The following is an 18,548-nucleotide window of genomic DNA, read 5'->3' on the forward strand; positions in this document are numbered from 1 at the left end:
CCGTCTGACTGATTCAGTGCTCCACTAACAAGGGAACCTCCCCATCGCACCCCCCTCAGATTTTGTTATAACTTGGCACAGTGGATAGGCCTTGAAAAACTGAACACAGATCAATCGAGAAAACAGGAAGAAGTTGTGTGGAACTATGAAAAAAATAAGCGAAATACACAAACTGAGTAGTCCATGCGCAAGATAGGCAACATCAAGGAGAGCATGAACTAAAGAGTGCCGTGGTCCCGTGGTTAGCGTGAGCAATTGCGGAATGAGAGGTCCTTGGTTCAAGTCTTCCCTCGAGTGAAAAGTTTAATTTTTTATTTTCACACAATTATCAAAGTCCAGGCACTCACACATAATCAACTTCGCTCTCTAAAGTTCCAGGACATGTTCAGATTTGCTTGAACATATGCAGGATTTGACGGTCTACACAAGGAAAAATTTGAAAACGTTAAAAACATATGTTTTGACAGAGCAGAGGGAAAACTGTGCGACTGTAAACTTTTGCATTCATTTGTTGCAGTTTATGTGACAAACTCTTATGTTTTCATCACTTTTTTTGGAGTGATTATCACATCTACAAGAAAACCTAAATCGGGCAAGGTAGACGAGTCTTTTTACCCATTCGCCAAGTGTACAAGTTAAATGGGTCGACAACATATTCCTGTCATGTGACGCACATGCCGTCACCAGTGTCGTATAGAATATATCAGACGTGTTTTCCCGTGGAGGAATCGGTTGACCTATGACCTTGCGGTGAAATGTTTTCGGTTCCCATTGTAGAGGCACGTCCTTTTGTTTACTAACCGCACGGTTTTGCCGTGCGGTCGCAAAACACGGAAAACAAACTTATTACAGTGAAGAGAGACGTCAATGAACGAACGGACAGATAATAACTTTGCGAAAATAAAAAAGTAAATTTTTCACAAGAGGGAAGACTTGAACCAAGGACCTCTCGTTCGTCAGCTGCTCATGCTAACCACGGGACCTCGGCGCACCTACGCTCCCACTATCCTTGATGTTGCCTATGTTGCACATGGACTGATGAGTGTATGGTTCAAATGGCTCTGAGCACTATGGGACTCAACTGCTGAGGTCATTAGTCCCCTACAACTCAGATCTACTTAAACCTAACTAACCTAAGGACATCACAAACATCCATACCCGAGGCAGGATTCGAACCTGCGACCGTAGCGGTCTTGCGGTTCCAGACTGCAGCGCCTTTAACCGCACGGCCACTTCGGCCGGCACTGATGAGTGTATATTTCACTTATTTCATTCATAGTTCCACACAACTTCTTCCTGTTTTCTCGATTGATTTGTGTTCGGTCTTTCAAGGCCTATCCACTGTGCCAACTTATAACAAAATCTGAGGGGGGTGCGATGGGGAGGTTCCCTTGTAAGAAACCGTTTACAAGACTTTTACGATGGGGGCGTGAACTGTCGTCCATCAGTATAAATCCCGCTCCAATATATTCACCAAATGAAGTCACAATGCGAGCAAGTATGTCATCCCGATACGCAACATCAGTCATGCGCCTATGTATTGGCACAGGGGTTTATGGTTCAAATGGCTCTGAGCACTATGGGACTTAACATCTATGGTCATCAGTCCCCTAGAACTTAGAACTACTTAAACCTAACTAACCTAAGGACAGCACACAACACCCAGCCATCACGAGGCAGAGAAAATCCCTGACCCCGCCGGGAATCGAACCCGGGAACAGGGGTTTAATGCAGCCGCAAAAACGTTACTTAAGTGCCTTGATAAGAGTGGGGCTCTACAATACAGTTAGGGTGTAAACGTTGTACTCGTTATCTCTACACACGAATGTCAGTATTGTCAGAGTGGAGACTCATAAGGGTCTCACCATTAAATAACGTTGCGTCACACTGCTGCCTATTCCACAAAGACTCGTTTCGTCCCCATGCTATACGAGTCCCTCTCCGATCCCGGTTTAGGGAAAGCACCCTGAGAGGTCCTCTGGCACTTATGCCTGGTCATGGAGTCTATACCATTAAAACCTGCACTCCTGTATCTATTTAGAACTGCCGCCGTAGACGTGTAGCAATGTTCAGCGTTTCTGCCTGCTATTAGTTGCAGCTTTCGGTCCTACACACCTGCTATATTCCTTCTGCCGCCATTACTGCGACGATTCTCAGACGATCCTGTCGCTAGAAACTTGTTTCAGATTCCAGAGATATCAATCTGACTCACAGCGACATTCGCTGCAAACATCCAGCTGACTCATTCGCCGCTCAACTGGAGTGACTACGTGGAGCCTCTGATCATACGTTCTTGTTCTTCGAACCATCCTGAAGCAACACAACTTTCTAAAAAAATGTTTCAAGTGGCTCTAAGCACTATGGGGCTTAACATTTGAGGTCATCAGTCCCCTACACTTAAAACAACTTAAACTTAACCAACCTACGGACATCACACACATCCATGCCCGAGGCAGGATTCGGACATGCGACCGTAGCTGCCGCGTGGTTCCGCACTGAAGTGCCTAGAACACAACTTTCGTAGTTACATACTGCACAAGAACTGCCATGTTTACAGGCAATACGGATACTACAGGCTGCATATACGGCCTCCTCACAGTAGAAAGGTGGACTTTTTCTGCTATAATAACATCACAAACAGATCAATGTATTGATATCATAACGTAATTCTTGACCAAAAAGATCAACATTAAAGTTCGGCATTATGTAACATTTATTTTGACCACTGTAGATACATCTCTTTCTGCAGGTTCTTCACGTTTTGTGTTGGGTATTTTTAATTTTTTTTGTCTACTACGATTCATTTGTCCTCAATTCCTTTTCAGAATTACTAAAGGTTTCTTTCGTTAGTCTAACTAAATGCAGAAGTTTCCAAAAATATAAAAGCTTTCTTTCTTGTTATTACTGTTGTACTCCAGTTTACTGCTTGTTGTATCCACGGACAGTAACAGAGGTTGTTTACTGCATTCTGCAAGTAGTTAGTAGTAGCAAAGAGCCTGCAGTAAAAGCTAAGGGTTTCACAGTGGCGAAGGCGAACAGGTGCTCGCAGCTCTTTAGGTACGAATGTTAAGGGCCATTTACACTGGATACTTTTCACTAGTTTCGATCCATACTACCACCACTCAAAATAAGTATTTTTTTTTAACACCCTGTATATATTTTATTCTACCAGTACTCTACTGACCGCGAGAAATCTCGACGTTCAACCATTTGTGTAAAGGACGTACTTAAGAGCGTTGAACCCTCAGTTCTGAACGGAGATTCAGCTTCTGCCGTATTTCAAAATGAGAGCGTGATAAGTCTCGCGCCATTCGAGGCACATTTTGAACACAGCCCAGGTAAACAATGTAGAACACTCTAATTCAAAAGTATCCAACCCAAGACACTACTTTCTTTGAGAAAGTTAATCACTACAATACTTTATGATAGTTCGTAACGGTGGATTTGCTCACATGCCAGGCAGAAGACATCAGACGAATGGCATGACAAACGGAACCACTCCTAACGACATCGGCGGAGGTCTGCTCTGTTATACGACGACTCGGCAGCTACTGAGCCCTGGGACTAGGCAGTATAACAGATGACCGGCTGAGCAAGTTGCCGCACAAACCTCTGGTGTTGAAAACCCGTATTTTTAACAGTTGCTATCTGCTAGGATACTTCCAGTCCGACTGGAAGATGACTCGCGTAGTACCACTAATAAAGCCGGGTAAGGATCATCGCCAACCGCAAAACCATCGGCCCGTCAGCCTCCTGCCAACACCCTTAAACGTACTGGGACGGATCATTCTCCGACGACTTTGCCCAGCAATCACCGAAGGGGATATGACATGACTAGGCAAGTTTGCGTTCCAGCCACGTTTGTCGATCGAACTCCTGCTCATCTAGGTTACCCAGTATGAAGTACGTAATATGACCCACGGGGACTATGCAACGGCGGCCTTTCTCATTGACGAAAAGGCCGGGGCCGGCATACAGCACAAGTATTATTAACAGCTGTCTTCAAAGTAATCACCGCTTTGTTCCAACTGATGGTCAGTGGTCCAGCATTCAGCGACTACCAGACTCTCTGTTCTGTCCCGATTCTATTGCCGTTACTTCCACAAGTCACCCTTGCACAATTCTCAGATGATAAGAGATCCTTACCAGCAGCCACAGAGCCCAGTGTCGATGCAGCGATTCGGTACCTCCAACGTCCGCTAACACTTCTTGAATTATGGCAAGCAGAGATTCGCGTTACCCTGAATGCAGAGAAGACTCACCCCATTATGATCATTAACGGCAGGCCTGAACTCACAGATCATCTCATATTGCACAACGTCGCACTCCCCTGGCAAATACCTCCCCTCTAAGGACCACCTTCAGTGAAAACGCCACAACACCATGCACCAGTTTCATCGGTTATATCCACTGCTACCAACATCTGAACGTGAGGAAAAAAGTACACCTCCACCGAGCAACGATTCTGTCGTCACTCATATATGGATGCTCCTTCTGGCGAATCATCAGTAACAGCATTCTCAAGCCGCCGCAAGTCTGACAAAACCCTTACAAAACCGATGCCTCCAGTACATCCTTTGAGCATCTACATGGGCAAGCGTAGAGCATCTCCATCAGAAGCTGCACCTGGACAGCACTAGGGAAGTAATCGTGTCATCCACGCACAAACAACTCGCTACCATTTTAAGCACCAAGTCCCATTATGAGATTTGTTGATTACGACTGGTCTATTACCCCTGGGACATCAGAGATCCCCGCGCCTTCATCGAGGCTTCCCAATGACATAAGAAAGTAATGTATGTTTGTTAACAAAAATAGGAGAAAAAGGAATGTAACGTTGTGTGACAGAAATGTAAAGTCATCTGGCACAGACTGCAATATTAAACAAAATGTATTACAATAACCAACACCTTAGGAGGGTCAAAGCACCTAATGCTTATTACCCTTCTCACCCAGAAATAAACAGAAAATTACACCTTCACCCTTTGCACCTAAGAAGGCCAACTACGAGGTGGTAGCGCTTCCGTGAAATTGAACAAAAAAAAAAAAAAGGGAAAAAATTATAGGGTAAGGAAAGTAAGCTGTTCACAAAAGTGCGTGACGTCCTCAGCATCCCGGACATACAGCACAAAGATTATTAACAGCTATCTTCAAGCATTAATTAAATTAATTTTGTTTACAACATAGAGGTCGCCGTGTTCAAAGCTCACTGATGTGGACGGCTTCCTCCAAAACATGGCTTGCACTTACCTCAAGTAAAATGCAAAATTATTGTGCGCTTCAATCTTCGTGGTAACTGGGAGGATTATATCGACCCAGAAGATACGCAGCAGTCTCCGGGAGTAATTCGATCTCTAGGAGTCCATTACGGACCACAATTCAAACCCACGAGGACCGTGGTACGCAAAGCAGATGGGCAACGGAACGTCTGGAATATAACCTTGATCGTTTTTTTGTTGACAAGTGCAAGATTTCTTGTGACGCCTGAAGATCGTCATAGAACACACTTAGGTATTCATAGTTAGATGGTACTATAACGTACCTGCACTCTACGGTGTATGTAAGGTTTTTATTGGGACACGTGTACGTAAAGCTCCGCTGTTAATGGAGACGAGGTATCGAATCCAAAGACCAATGTTCAACGATAGAAATCATGTAGTTACAAGCTGATCGCTATCACACGAGTGCTTATTAATACATACTACAACGATGTAAATGTAGAAAAGAAATAAAACAAAATAAAATAAAAAAAGACTACATTAATGTTTCCGTATAGTTTGCCATAATTGTGAATGACAGAATTTATATCAAAATAATATAAACTGAAGAATAAAACGGTCACCAGCTCCAAAAGGACAAAGGTTAAATGTGATAAATGATTGTAAATATATTGAAATTGCATAAAGATAGTGCTGGAAAGACAATGCAGCATCGGGAGAAAATGAACACATACTAACCAACATGTAACAGACACGTGTAACATGAACACAAAAGATGTTCAGTTAGAAGTCAGTGGTGTTAGTTACCATAATTATCGTTAATAATAATGAATGACTAGCAACCGTTTACGGAAAACTGAATTGTGTTACGTAACTCACGATAATGCTGTCCAATAGAAAATATGCTGGGTCGTGACACAAACTGTTTCTCATTCTTTACTATTACTTTGCAAATCATAGCGTTTTAGGTTAATGCAGTAACGACTTTTTTAAGTAATAATATTACGCAAACGTGGGTACATAATATTACTTACATAACACAACAAATTTCTAAAACTGCTTTTATTATCAGAAAACCAGCATACTTTTGTCATTTAATATGAATCTCTTTTAAATCACTTCTAGTTTAAACTGTCTCCGGTAGTAGTGAAATACTCGTATTATTCGAACCACTATTGTTACTATTGCTTCCGAACACAGTAAACAATTGATTGATAGTCAACTGTAAATTTACTAGATTTATCTATTTTCGACCTTTTTTCTCCTTGTGACTTTCTTGGAAAATATGGTGAAAGGACATGCCGCTGCTGATGGTTAACGACTCTGGTCAACGAACAACGAGTTTGTTCTTTGCCTAGTTACACTATAATGTTCCAGAACGTTACTAAGATGCTGGAATGCTTATTACACAACTAAAGAAGTACTACATCGATCTTACTTTGCGAGGCGATGTTTTTGGTGCTATGTAGTGCTTATTATAAGACACGTTACTGGCAACAGGCTCCTCTTGATTAGTGATCAGCTTAAATACTTTTGGGCCACGCAGTATTCTTCAATACTTCGAAAATCGTCTTGCGACCATATACAGGGTGTTCCAAAAAGGACTTTACATCTTTAAAAATTCGTATAAATTTATTAACAGAAGATGTATAGCTGGGTTTAGTGGTTTTTGTATGGAAACACACAAACATTTTTTACTTTAAGCTAAAGATGTTGTATGTGGCTTCCGTTGGTTATCCTGCACACATCCAATCGGAAGTCAATTTATTCCCAATCTTGCTGTAGCATTGCAGTGTAAATTGCTCAGTGGCGGCGTAAATCTTGCTCTAAGTTCGGGTAGATAAGCCAGTACAGAAGGTACAAACATGATAACTTTGATGAACCCCGTTTAAAAAATGGAGTGGTGTCAGGTCTGGGGAACGTGGGGTCCATGCAATTCACGCATCACCGCCAATCCGTTGGCCTGGAAGGCGGTCACTGAGATAATCCTGGACTTCAGCCAGGTAGCGGGGTGGTGCGCCATCTTGCGTGATGTAAACATTTCGTTCTTGATCATCCACATCGATCTGTGGTATCAAAAATTAACATATCCAGGTACACTATCCCGTTGATGGATCTCTCACGGAAAAAAAGGCGCCGTTCTCTTCGTTCTTGCTCAATGCCCAAGAAACGTTCAGTTTATGGCTATCAGGAACAAGTTGCAATGTTTGACGTCGATTTTTACTGCCCCAAATCCTACAGTTATGTACGTTACCCTTGCCACTTAAGTGAAAAGTCGACCCGTCAGAAAAGATGTTCAAATGCTGAAATGTGTTGCATTCCTAAGGGACCAAACTGCTGAGGTCATCGGTCCCCAGACTTACACACTACTTAAAGTAACTTATGCTAAGAACAACACATACACCCATGCCCGAGGGAGGACTCAAGCCTCCGGCGGAAGGGGCCGCGTAATCCATGACATGGCGCCTCAAAGCGAGCAAAACACTCCACAGGAAAGATGATTTGAATCCAAGAAATTTTCATCCTAGTGTAATAGATTTAACATATCCGCACAGAAGTTCTTGCGAGCCATTTTCTCGGTATCTTTTATTGCTTGTAGGATCGTCAATCTGTACGGTTTCAAATGCAAACGGTTTCTCAACACACGCCAAAGAGTCCTATGTGATATCTACAGTTCGCGAGATCCACGCCGGATCGATATCGCAGGGCTACTAGCAGAACGTTATCTCACTTGCGGAACGACGTCGTCGGATGTGCTGGGACGACGTGATGATTTCCGATGTCCTTCTGAGCACCCTGTTTCTACAAAACATTTATGCAGTTCATAAATTGTAGGCCTACTAGGAGAATCTTTAGCGTACTTGGTACAGAAATTATGCTGGATTGTTGTCGCCGACTTCGACTCTTCAAACCAAAACACTCTCAAGTCCAGTGAACGCAGCCATCTTTAACGCAACTGCTGCTAGCACTCATTACGGTGTAATTCAGCACTAGCGAACTGCGCGAGACAAAAGGTGATGTATTTCCCTACAAATTGACGATACAATCACCTCTGTAGGTACTATGAGTTAATTTATATGAATTTTCAGAGTTGTAAAGTCCTTTTTGAAACACTCTGTACTGTACCTACACACTTGCTCGCCAACGTATAATTTCCCAAGGGCACGTATTAAAACACATTAGACCCAACTGCAGTATTTACGCCCCAACACATGTCTGTTCCACATCACAGATGTTTCGCAACTACTTCTCTGCCTTCACCTCTATGACCGCGCGCACTGGCGCCAACGATGTTTTGTTACACGAAAGATATTCTCTGTACTTTATATAATAACAACATCCCTGATATGGCCAGCGAGTTTACCGTAATGATGTGACATAAATAATTCTTATCTATCCTATCAACATACATTACTTTCTCACAAACACTAATTAATGACAAAATTTCTTAATACATACATTTACAAAATATGGTTAAAAATTCGAGAAGCTAAGTAATTGAAAAATACGTGAGGCACTGAGTTATAGTGTTACAATACCATTTCAAAAATTCAAAATTACGTCAATCTCAGTGGTCAGGTGTCGTATCGTGTAGGTTTCCACATTCTGTTTGACGATGGTACTGGACGTAGCTATGAGATCTTGGCGTGTTTCCGTCGTTGGTGAATGACAGGAGTTGTTATTATTGGTAGTGCGAAACTTGTCTTTAAAAAGGCATCCAATTCGCGATCTGTGGAGCTTAGTCAGTTTCTAACGGGACGCTCTCAGTGAAATAATCGTATGGCACTAGCCGACAGACACTGTCTTGGGTAGTTCGGCCACCTGATACATGTACATCGGCGAGCTGCGCGTCAGTGAAGATGAGAGGAAATGATAACGCACAGAAAATCTCCCACCTGGTCGGGAACAGAATCCGTAATTCTGGGATCTACAGGTAGCGATGCTAACCTTTAAACCCCTGAAAGTAATGCCTGCTTTGGCTAGGATTTAGGATTTCCGTGTTTCCCCTGAACCGCTTACGGCTTATGCTGGGGCGGATATTTCTTTGAGTCAGTTTCCACATAAAGTATTTAATGCCACTCCGCAGAGTTACCTCAGTATAGGTCTACGGAATGCACAATGTAATTAAATCTAGTCTCTCAGAATCGAATAAGGTGTGTGTTTCTAATAGGTTACTCTATTTCAAGGTGGCGTCACATGTATTTGCAATTACAGCTTCCTAGAGTTTTCAACGTATCGCGATTGATACAGAGACCGAATACCTTATGTTGCAGGTAAAGGAAGAAATGCGACTCCTGGCCATTGAACCATACGAGGACGTGGTTCCCCCAGCGGAACTCGAGGGCAAGGACGCAGCTGGCTGTCTCGGTAGGTGAGGATCGGGAGCAGTCCATCACCAGGAGACTCCACACGCTCCTCCAAGTTAACGCCCAGAGGAACAGCCTCTGTGTGCATCGACCAGACTGCAGTGGGCTACTGTCCTCTGAAGCGGGAGTTTCAGTACTCAACGAGCTCGACTGTTGTGGAAGTCAGCAACTTCACCGTCGAGTTCTACCAACAGTTTTAGTACATATTGTGGAGGGCTACCGTGCAACAACTTGCAAACTTTTCCTGGACAGTTCAGGCAGCACAATGTTCTGATTGTTTTTCCATGCTCACAAAAGTGAATTAGTCTTCCCTTCATTCATGATAGCAGATACTGATAATCCGTTCATCGATTTATTAATTTCCTCACAGAGTTTACGAACAGCAAAACACTCCGACCGTGGATGTGCTCGTTTCGGGATTATACTTCCGCATTTAATGAACAGCAGTTTCCACGCTCTATTGTCTTGTTACTACTTCGAGTGGAGTGTGAAACGACTGATATCTACGAAGAAGTGATAGAAGTGCCACTTCAGGAACATCATGACGCAAGTGACTGTTTCGACTGAAGCAAAATAATGTCAGCAAACAGAATCTGAACGAACAAATAACGGTAGATAAGCGCGACTAAAACACTTACTGTGCAAAAATCAGAGTTGTCTATATTTATTCCGTTTTGTTACATATTGTAGAATGCATAAAATTTTCTGTTGGACCAAAGCTATTGGAAAAGTACTAACCAGCGTATACGCATAAAGAAATGTACAGAAGCATATACATCATATCAATAAAAAGGAAATTTTTCCTTTATTCTCCTTCCTTACCTCGCTAAAACAGTTCACAACATTTTTGTACGCTAATTTCTAGCATGTGCTGGTACAGATTATTTGCCTAAAAGTTTCAAGCACAATGAATGAACATAAATTCGTATTATCCTCCTAGCAACTGTTCTACTCTTAAATATTTCAATATTTTGCTATGTTGAGAGCTTGCTGTAACAATTCTTTTTAATATGCGCTAAACCTATTGGTATAAGATATAAAATTTTCGCAAAATAAGTGTATAAAATTTACGAACTGATCTGATTTGTTTTAATATACTTTTGCGGGAAATATTTCTCAAGTACAATTTGTGTGTATTGTTTACGTTGAAGTCTGAGTAATGTTTAGTAATCCATTGTGTTTACCAGTCTGACACAAGCAATTACGAAGTTTCTTCTGAAATTCAGGTACAAACACTTTACCTTTACACTAATATAACAAATTCTGTTAAATACATATATTACGTAGTTACTAATGCATTATACCGTAGTGGGCTACAATATAATGTATGAAACATTATCCCCAGCACAGTACAGAAACCAGACGGCAATTATAAGTGGAATAGCATGAAAAGAACACACTAGTTGAGAAGAAAATGAAACGGTGTTGTAGCATTTCCATGTTGCTCAGTCGGGAACCTAGAGCAAGCAGTAAAAGGAACGAAACAAATTCGGAAAGCTAATAATAATCCGGGGCGACGAAATAAAAACTTTGAAGTTCAATGATAACCATTTAATTGTTTGAAAACTGTAAGAAGATTTGGATGATGAGTTTAATGGATGGATAGTGTCTTGAAAAAGATTACAAGAAGAATACTTACATACAGGGTGTGTCAAAAGGTACAGTAAAAAACTTGAATATGTCACTGCGTCCAAGCTAATTAAATTCCGACGATTTTAGGATCATGTGGCACACTATGTCACAAAGTTTTATTCCATTCAACCAATTTCAGCATATGCACCTGCGGTGTCCTGCACACCATCCAGTCCATACTCAAGCTCTATCCGGAAGCGGAGCAACATATCCACATTTGTTGTGTTAATGGCAGCAAATATCCGGTTGTTTAAATCACAGATGTGCTTCATAAGCGCTTGGTAGACTTTGTCCTTCACATACTGCTATAGAGAGAACTCCATTGGTGTAATGTCAGGCTATCAAGGAGACCGAGGAAATGAACCACCCCTGTCAACAGTATCAGTTATGTGTCAGCTTCACTTGTTCCAGGTCGTCAGTATGATACTTCAAGTAAGCGCTTCATACTTGCATAAAATTCCTGTACCAACGTCGTTGCTATGCCATGCTGAAAGTTCCTTTGACGCTGTGAGACCGATCCGGACTGAATAAATCATTCCACACACTGAGATTGTTACTGAATCGTCGTCATCATGGTGGACTCATGACAAAATGGAACACATACAAACAAAACTTTGTATGTCTCTCACATAAGCCACTCATAGTGTAATACTGCATATAGCCGGCGTCCAACCAAGACACATGCGGCGTGCCAAGAGTGTATGGCTGTTTAAATGTGAAGACACTGCTGTATCTTTTAATCTCGTATTCTCGTTTTATGAGTCCGTCACAGTGGTAAGAATACAAAGGGTGTGGTTTATCCAACAGCATGATTTCATAACATACACTCTCTGGATCTGAAGATACCAGCTTAGTACTATCGCAACTGGCAACCCAGTCAAGGCAATAAAAAATTTGTATCAGAAACTTTCTTTACATTTTCAGTATTCATGTATTTTTGCATAACTCATCCACTCTGCCTCACTTTAGTAATGTGGATCACAGGCTAGATGTTAGCATCGTGCTGTGTCCTTCCAGGTCCACTGCGATTCTTCCGAGATTTGATGGAGCACAGCGTCTGCTGTCTTACAAAGACTGGAAGGTTACATTTGTATGTGAAGCGAAGATGGGGGTCCACTGGTGGCGCCGTGGCGCCACCCATCGGAAGACGGCGACTCTCGGTACGCTGTATACAATCTTCCAAGACAACATCGGCACCGCACAAATGTTAGAAAGGGTAGAAGAATATTAGGAAATAGTGTTCTAGAGTATGTCTAGACTTTATGTTCTGAGGTGACCAAAGTCGTGGGACGGCGATATTCGCATATACGGTAGTGGCAGTATCGCATACACAAGGTGTAAAAGGGCAGTGCATTGATCATGTGAAATGGTTTCCGATGTGATAATCGTCGCACGATTCTGAGTGCGGAACTAGACACATGGGACATACGATTAAGGATACCGCTAGGGAATTCAATATTTTCAGAACCAGAGTGTAAAGGCTATGCCGAGAATGCCAAATTTCAGGCGTTCTCTCTCACCTAAGACAACTCTGTGGCCAGCTGCCTTCACTTAACGACCGAGAGCAGCGGCGCTTGCGTAGAGTTGTTAGCGCAACAGACAAGCAACTCTGCATAAACAACAACAGAAATCAGTGTGGGACATACGACGAACGTATCCGTTAGCATATTGCGGCGAAATTTGGCATTAATAGGCTATGACAGAAGACGAGTGGTTTTGTTAACATCAAGATATCGCCTGCAGCGCCTCTACTGGGCTCGTAACCATATCAGTTGGATCCTAGACGATTGGAAAACCGTATCCTGGTAGTTAGACGACTTCCGATTTCACTTGGTAAGAACTGATGGTGAGACTCGAGTGTGACGCGTACCTAACGAAGCCATGGACCCTAGTTGTCAGCGAGGCAGTGTGCAAGCTGGTGGTGGCTCCATAAAGGAGAGGGCTGTGTTTACATAGACTGGACTGGCTCCTTTGGTCCAACTGAAACAATCATTGGCTGGAAACGGTTATTTTCGGCTACTTGGAGAGCGTTTTCAGCCAACGACAATGGAATTTTTACATATTGCATACACCTTCTCACTGGGCATCAGCTGCTCGGGACTGGTTCGAAGAACATTCTGGACAATTCGAGTGTCTACGTGAATCCCATCGAACGTTTATGAAACAGAACCGACAGGTCAGTTCGTGTACAAAATGCTGCACCAGTACACTTCCGCAATTATGCACAGCCATAGAGGCAGCTTGGCTCAATATTTCTGCAAGGGAACTACAACGGTTTGTCGAGTCCATGTCGCATCGGTTTTCTGCACTACTCCGAGCAAAAGGAGGTCTGACGCGATGTGGGGACATATCTCATGACTCTTGTCACTTCAGTATAAACTTATTACTTTTCAGGATACAACTCACAGTGAAGAAAGCATACTTGGGTGTAACACATCAGGCACGCGTAACTACAAGTTGCAGTTAGCTAAAGTTCAACCTATTAGTAACTCCTCAGGCAGCCATAAGATTAAGTGGTGTCACATTAGTGTGCTATGAGTTATTAGATCGACTAACTATTACATGTAGCAAAGGACTCTGAGTGTAGCTCAGCAAAGAAGCACTAAATTAACAGTGTTGGATGAAACACTGCTACATGGCTTTTACCACACAGGCCTACACACATCAATAAAAGGTTTGCATCACCCCCGTTCCAAAAACTCCTCAAGACAGACGCAGTTCCTTTGACTGTTCAGAGATGTCGATAAACTCGCCCAAAGATGTGAACAACCATGCATGAGCAGCGCCTATTACTCGAAGAGGGTCAGACAGGCGATCAGTTCCAGTCATTTCACAAGGAAGGAGGTACACGGCTCATGTTGTCTGTAGTTCAACCATGCCTAGACGGTCAACACCGCGGTTCTATCGCGTCCGCATTGTTTCTTTGTGCCAGAAAGGGCTCTCAACAAGGGAAGTGTCCAGGCGTCTCGGAGTGAACATAAGCGATGTTGTTCAGAAATGGAGGAGATACAGAGAGACAGCAACTGTCGATGGCATGAATCACTCAGGCCTCCCAAGGACTACTACTGCAGTGGAGACGGCTACCTACGGATTATGGCTCGCAGGAACCCTGACAGTAAGGCCACATTGTTGAATAATGCTTTTCGTGCAGCCACAGGATGTCGTGTTACGACTCAAACTGTGCGCAATAGGCTGCATGAGGTTAACTATACTCCCGATGTCCATAGCGAGGTCAATCTTTGTAACCACGACACCACGCAGCGCGGTACAGATGAGCCCAACAACATGGTGAATGCACCGCTCAGGATTGGTATCACGTTATCTTTACCGATGAGTGTGGCATATGCCTTCAACGAGACAATCGTCGGAGACGTGATTGGAGGCAACCCGGTCAGTCTGAACGCCTTAGACACACTGTCCAGCGAAGGCAGCAAGGTGGAGGTTCCCTGATGTTTTAGGGCGGCATTATGTGGGGCCGACGTACGCCGCTGGTGGTCATGGAAGGCGCCGTAGCGGCTGTACGATATGTGAATGCCATCCTCATGGACGACAATTCGCGTCCCCATCGTGCGCATCTAGTGAATGACTTCCTTCAGGATAACGACATCGCTCGACTGGAGTGACCAGCATAATTTCCAGACATGAACCCTACGAACATGCCTGGAATGGATTGAAAGGGCTGTTTGTTGACGACATGACCCACCTACAACTCTGAAGGATCTACGCCTAATCGCCGTTGAGGAGTGGGACAATCTGGACCAACAGTGCCTTGATGAACTTGTGGATAGTACTCCACGATAGATACAGGCATGTATCAATGCACGAGGACGTGCTACTGGGTTTTAGAGGTACTGGTGTGCACAGCAGTCTGGAACCTTTGAAGGTCTTGCTATACGGTGGTACAACATGCAATGTGTGTTTCCATGAGCAATAAAAAGGGCAGAAATGAAGTTTGTGTTGACCTCTATTCCAATTTTCTGTACAGATTCTGGAACTCTCTGAACCGAGTTGATGGAAAACATTTTTTTATGTGTGTAGTTACTCGGCGATATGCGCAAAGCGTCTCCTAAACCAACTTTTTATCAAACTTCAGGCGTTTGTATGCTGTGTTGTGTTTGGTTTTAGGCGGCCGATTGGAGGAATAAGAACGAACGAGTAGGGCCTGATATTTCCTGCACAGCTGAAAATATAAGAACGGTGCATATGGCATTGTGTGAAAACTAGATGGAGATCCAAGGGGAGAGTGGGTTGAAAGGGGGTTGCGTGGGTGGAATGACAATAATTTCGCTCTTCTCCCCACAAAAACATTTTAGTGAAACTGTTATATTTCTACACAAATGCGAATTTCCAACTTTCTCAGCTAGCTTTCAGAGAATAAAGGAGTGTGAAAACTAAGTCTGTCAGTAATTGGAAAGGATAATAGAAAATTGTCACAGGGTGTGGCTTTCAATTTCTTACCCAAAGAGACAGGCTTGTGTTCTGACCACCTGAGGAGAACATTTCTTTCAGGTTTTAATGCCCATTCACAGGCTGATGATACATGATGGCGAAAACAAATCTCACACTGTAGAGTTAGGACTCCCAAAACCACAAGACGATGAGTAAGCCAACACACAAAGGGAAACATCACCTCCCTAAATAAGAAACAAGAAACAGAAATACTGACTTCCAGAAACTGAAAAAAATCAGCATTCTCATTAATTAGATTCGCACATAGAAATTAATGCTCATAGCTGCAGTGCTAAGATACATTTTAAATAGATATGAACAGTGGTATGAGTTTTTTAAATGGCACCTTGTATTTTTTGTTCAGTAATTCATTTCCTCTCCTAAAGACCTATTCAAAAATGTGTCACACTGTACCATTCACTGAAACACAACGTTATTAATTATGTAACACCACATTCTGTATTTATTGGATGAAATTCTATTTGTTGTCTGGAAAGTGCTGTGGGGGTGGAAGTGAAAGGGATTGGTAATCCCTAACATCTAGACTGCCTTGCAAGACAGACAGTTTTGCAGGTAATATCGATAGGTTTTCCGGTGGTTCCACGGGGATGAGCACAATTGAGCGTAGAGAGAGGCAGGGGAGGTGAGGGTTAGTGAGAGGGGGGAGGACATGGTGGACAGAGAGAAAGGGATAAGAGGGAGACATAGAAGGAGATGGGCAGAGAAAGGAAGCAGAGGAGATGGACAAAGATAGGATGTGGACAATATGTGTGCAGTATATGCGCTATATGTATACAGAGGTGAAGCATAGGTAAAAGGCTAGTATATCAATGAAATCTTTCTGGTTCTGCGGCCACCTAATATGTCACAAGCATACGAATATTTCAGCTGTTATTCCTAGCCAGCATTTTATATAGTATAAACTGTAATGATATCTAGGTATGTGAGAGCTAGTTGCTGTTATTGTTGTTAAATCAATAGCATGAACCATTCTTGCACAGATGGTTTTCAGGTGCCAGATATCTCTGAATTGCAATTTCCTGCAAAATTATGTTAAAATGATGTACTTAGCACGAAGGATGGGGCAGTAGCTGGTAGAGAAACTGACTTCCTGCCATCATAGAACTGAACTGAGAATTAGCACATGGCAGCGACCACTGCCGGGAAGGCAGACACCCATCACCACATACACAGCGCTTCGTTTCTCCGACTCTGGAAACTGGCGTGTTGGTTTCAGCCGACAGGAACGCCTCTGGAAAGAAATATAAGAATATTACTGCGTCGTTTACCTCTTCAGACTAATGTATCAGTAGCATCTGAATGGAGAGCTGTTTGCAAACACAAGATGAAACCTAACAAAGTAGTGAGTAGTGCCTACATTGACCAATCCAGATACTGTTTCCCATCATCAATACAGTTGCTACAGCTCTCTGTGCATGATGGAGACTTTGACTATAATACGCTTTTCCTTTATCTTCTTTTCTGATTAAATGTGTACTGGGAGACAGAACTCGCCGAACAGTGGACTTTGGAGCGCTAAATATGTTAATCAATTACATCAACAGCCACTATGTTAGGTGCTGAAAGGATTTTAGTTTGCAACAAACACAATGGATCAACAATTTTCCACCAAACATTAATTTTTGATAGATATGTCAACAAAATGCAGCAAACATTTTTTTTACAAATGTTGGGATATTGTAACTAAATTTTACTATCACTTCAACCCTAATATACATGGTAGCAGAACAGTTACTTCCTACAATATTTCTTCAAAAGATAGCAATACGCAGGCAAATAAGATCTAATTATACACTTGGTCGACAGGGTGCCACAAGACCAGAAATGTGACAAAACAATAAGAAATATTCTATAACGTTTGTTGATATTGATGACACGCAGTTTCACTTAAGTTTGGTAATGTCTGAGGTGTGACACTTAATGTCGCATAATAAATAAAATTATATCCCAATAACTTCGCTGTCTCTTGGCAGTGTATGATTTAGTCCCTATGAAAGTATTTTGTAGCCACTCGTACTTCGTTGCTCCTGTTGTTCCATAAATAGAAACTACGATGATGGAACTATAGTCCTCTGAATGGAACTAGTGAAACTCGTGGAACTGTATACGTCCAGGAGTTTAGGTACTACTGACACTGTGGAAACTGCCTAAAATTCAGGAACTGAGTGAGCTCCAGCACCATATCGCCTTTTGAACCTGTTGACAGAAGGATTCCGATTCGCACCTGTATTACAGAGGAAGAAAGTAGTTCACAGCTATGAGCGCTATCTGGCAGCTGGCAGTACTGTCGGTGGACGCTGAACGTTGCACGGAAGCAGAATATAGTCCCGATTAGTGAGTGCCATGTATAGGTAGCTGCTCAGAATTGAGAAGGTCACTAGCGTGTGGCTGTTTCTGTTTGGTGGCAGTCTCTCCTGGTACTGCTGTATTCATTTTGAGTCATGTTCATAAGAACATAACGAAAACCTAAAGGAAAATCCTACACTTACTTGTTGCAGGTTAAGAGCAACGCCTTGTATGAGTCTGCGACACTAATAGGTTTTGATGATAGGAACTGCCACTGTTATAGTCCAGTCATTCGTGTTGCACCAATCGCACACGACACTCCTATTTTACAGCGACTCTTTACATAATTGACCCGGTCACAGAAAACCATCGTAACGACCGGGAGAGCGGTGTGCTGACCACACGCCCCTCCTATCCGCATTCTCAGCTGAGGATGACACGGCGATCGGATGGTCCCGATGGGCCACTTGTGGCCTGCAGACGGAGTGCTTTTATATAATTTATGAAGGCTCTAGCGCATCAAGGTCAATAATTTTGTGAGTTCTTGTACCCCTATAAATGCATCGATGCTTCA

The 18,548-nt window shown here is 42.8% G+C and overlaps 1 protein-coding gene across 1 annotated transcript in view; it reads left to right on the forward strand.

Moving 5' to 3' along the window:
* Positions 1–10,354, forward strand: part of LOC124620046 (dipeptidase 1-like) — a 632,482-nt gene extending 622,128 nt beyond the window's left edge. Inside the window, exon 14 of the mRNA XM_047146713.1 lies at positions 9,494–10,354. Within this exon, the coding sequence (XP_047002669.1) occupies positions 9,494–9,595 (102 nt within the window). The 3' untranslated portion in view covers positions 9,596–10,354. The remainder of the gene's footprint in view (positions 1–9,493) is intronic.
* The last annotated feature ends 8,194 nt before the right edge of the window (positions 10,355–18,548 follow it).

The sequence above is a fragment of the Schistocerca americana genome, chromosome 6, assembly GCF_021461395.2.
Source record: "Schistocerca americana isolate TAMUIC-IGC-003095 chromosome 6, iqSchAmer2.1, whole genome shotgun sequence".
NCBI classification, from domain to species: domain Eukaryota; kingdom Metazoa; phylum Arthropoda; class Insecta; order Orthoptera; family Acrididae; genus Schistocerca; species Schistocerca americana.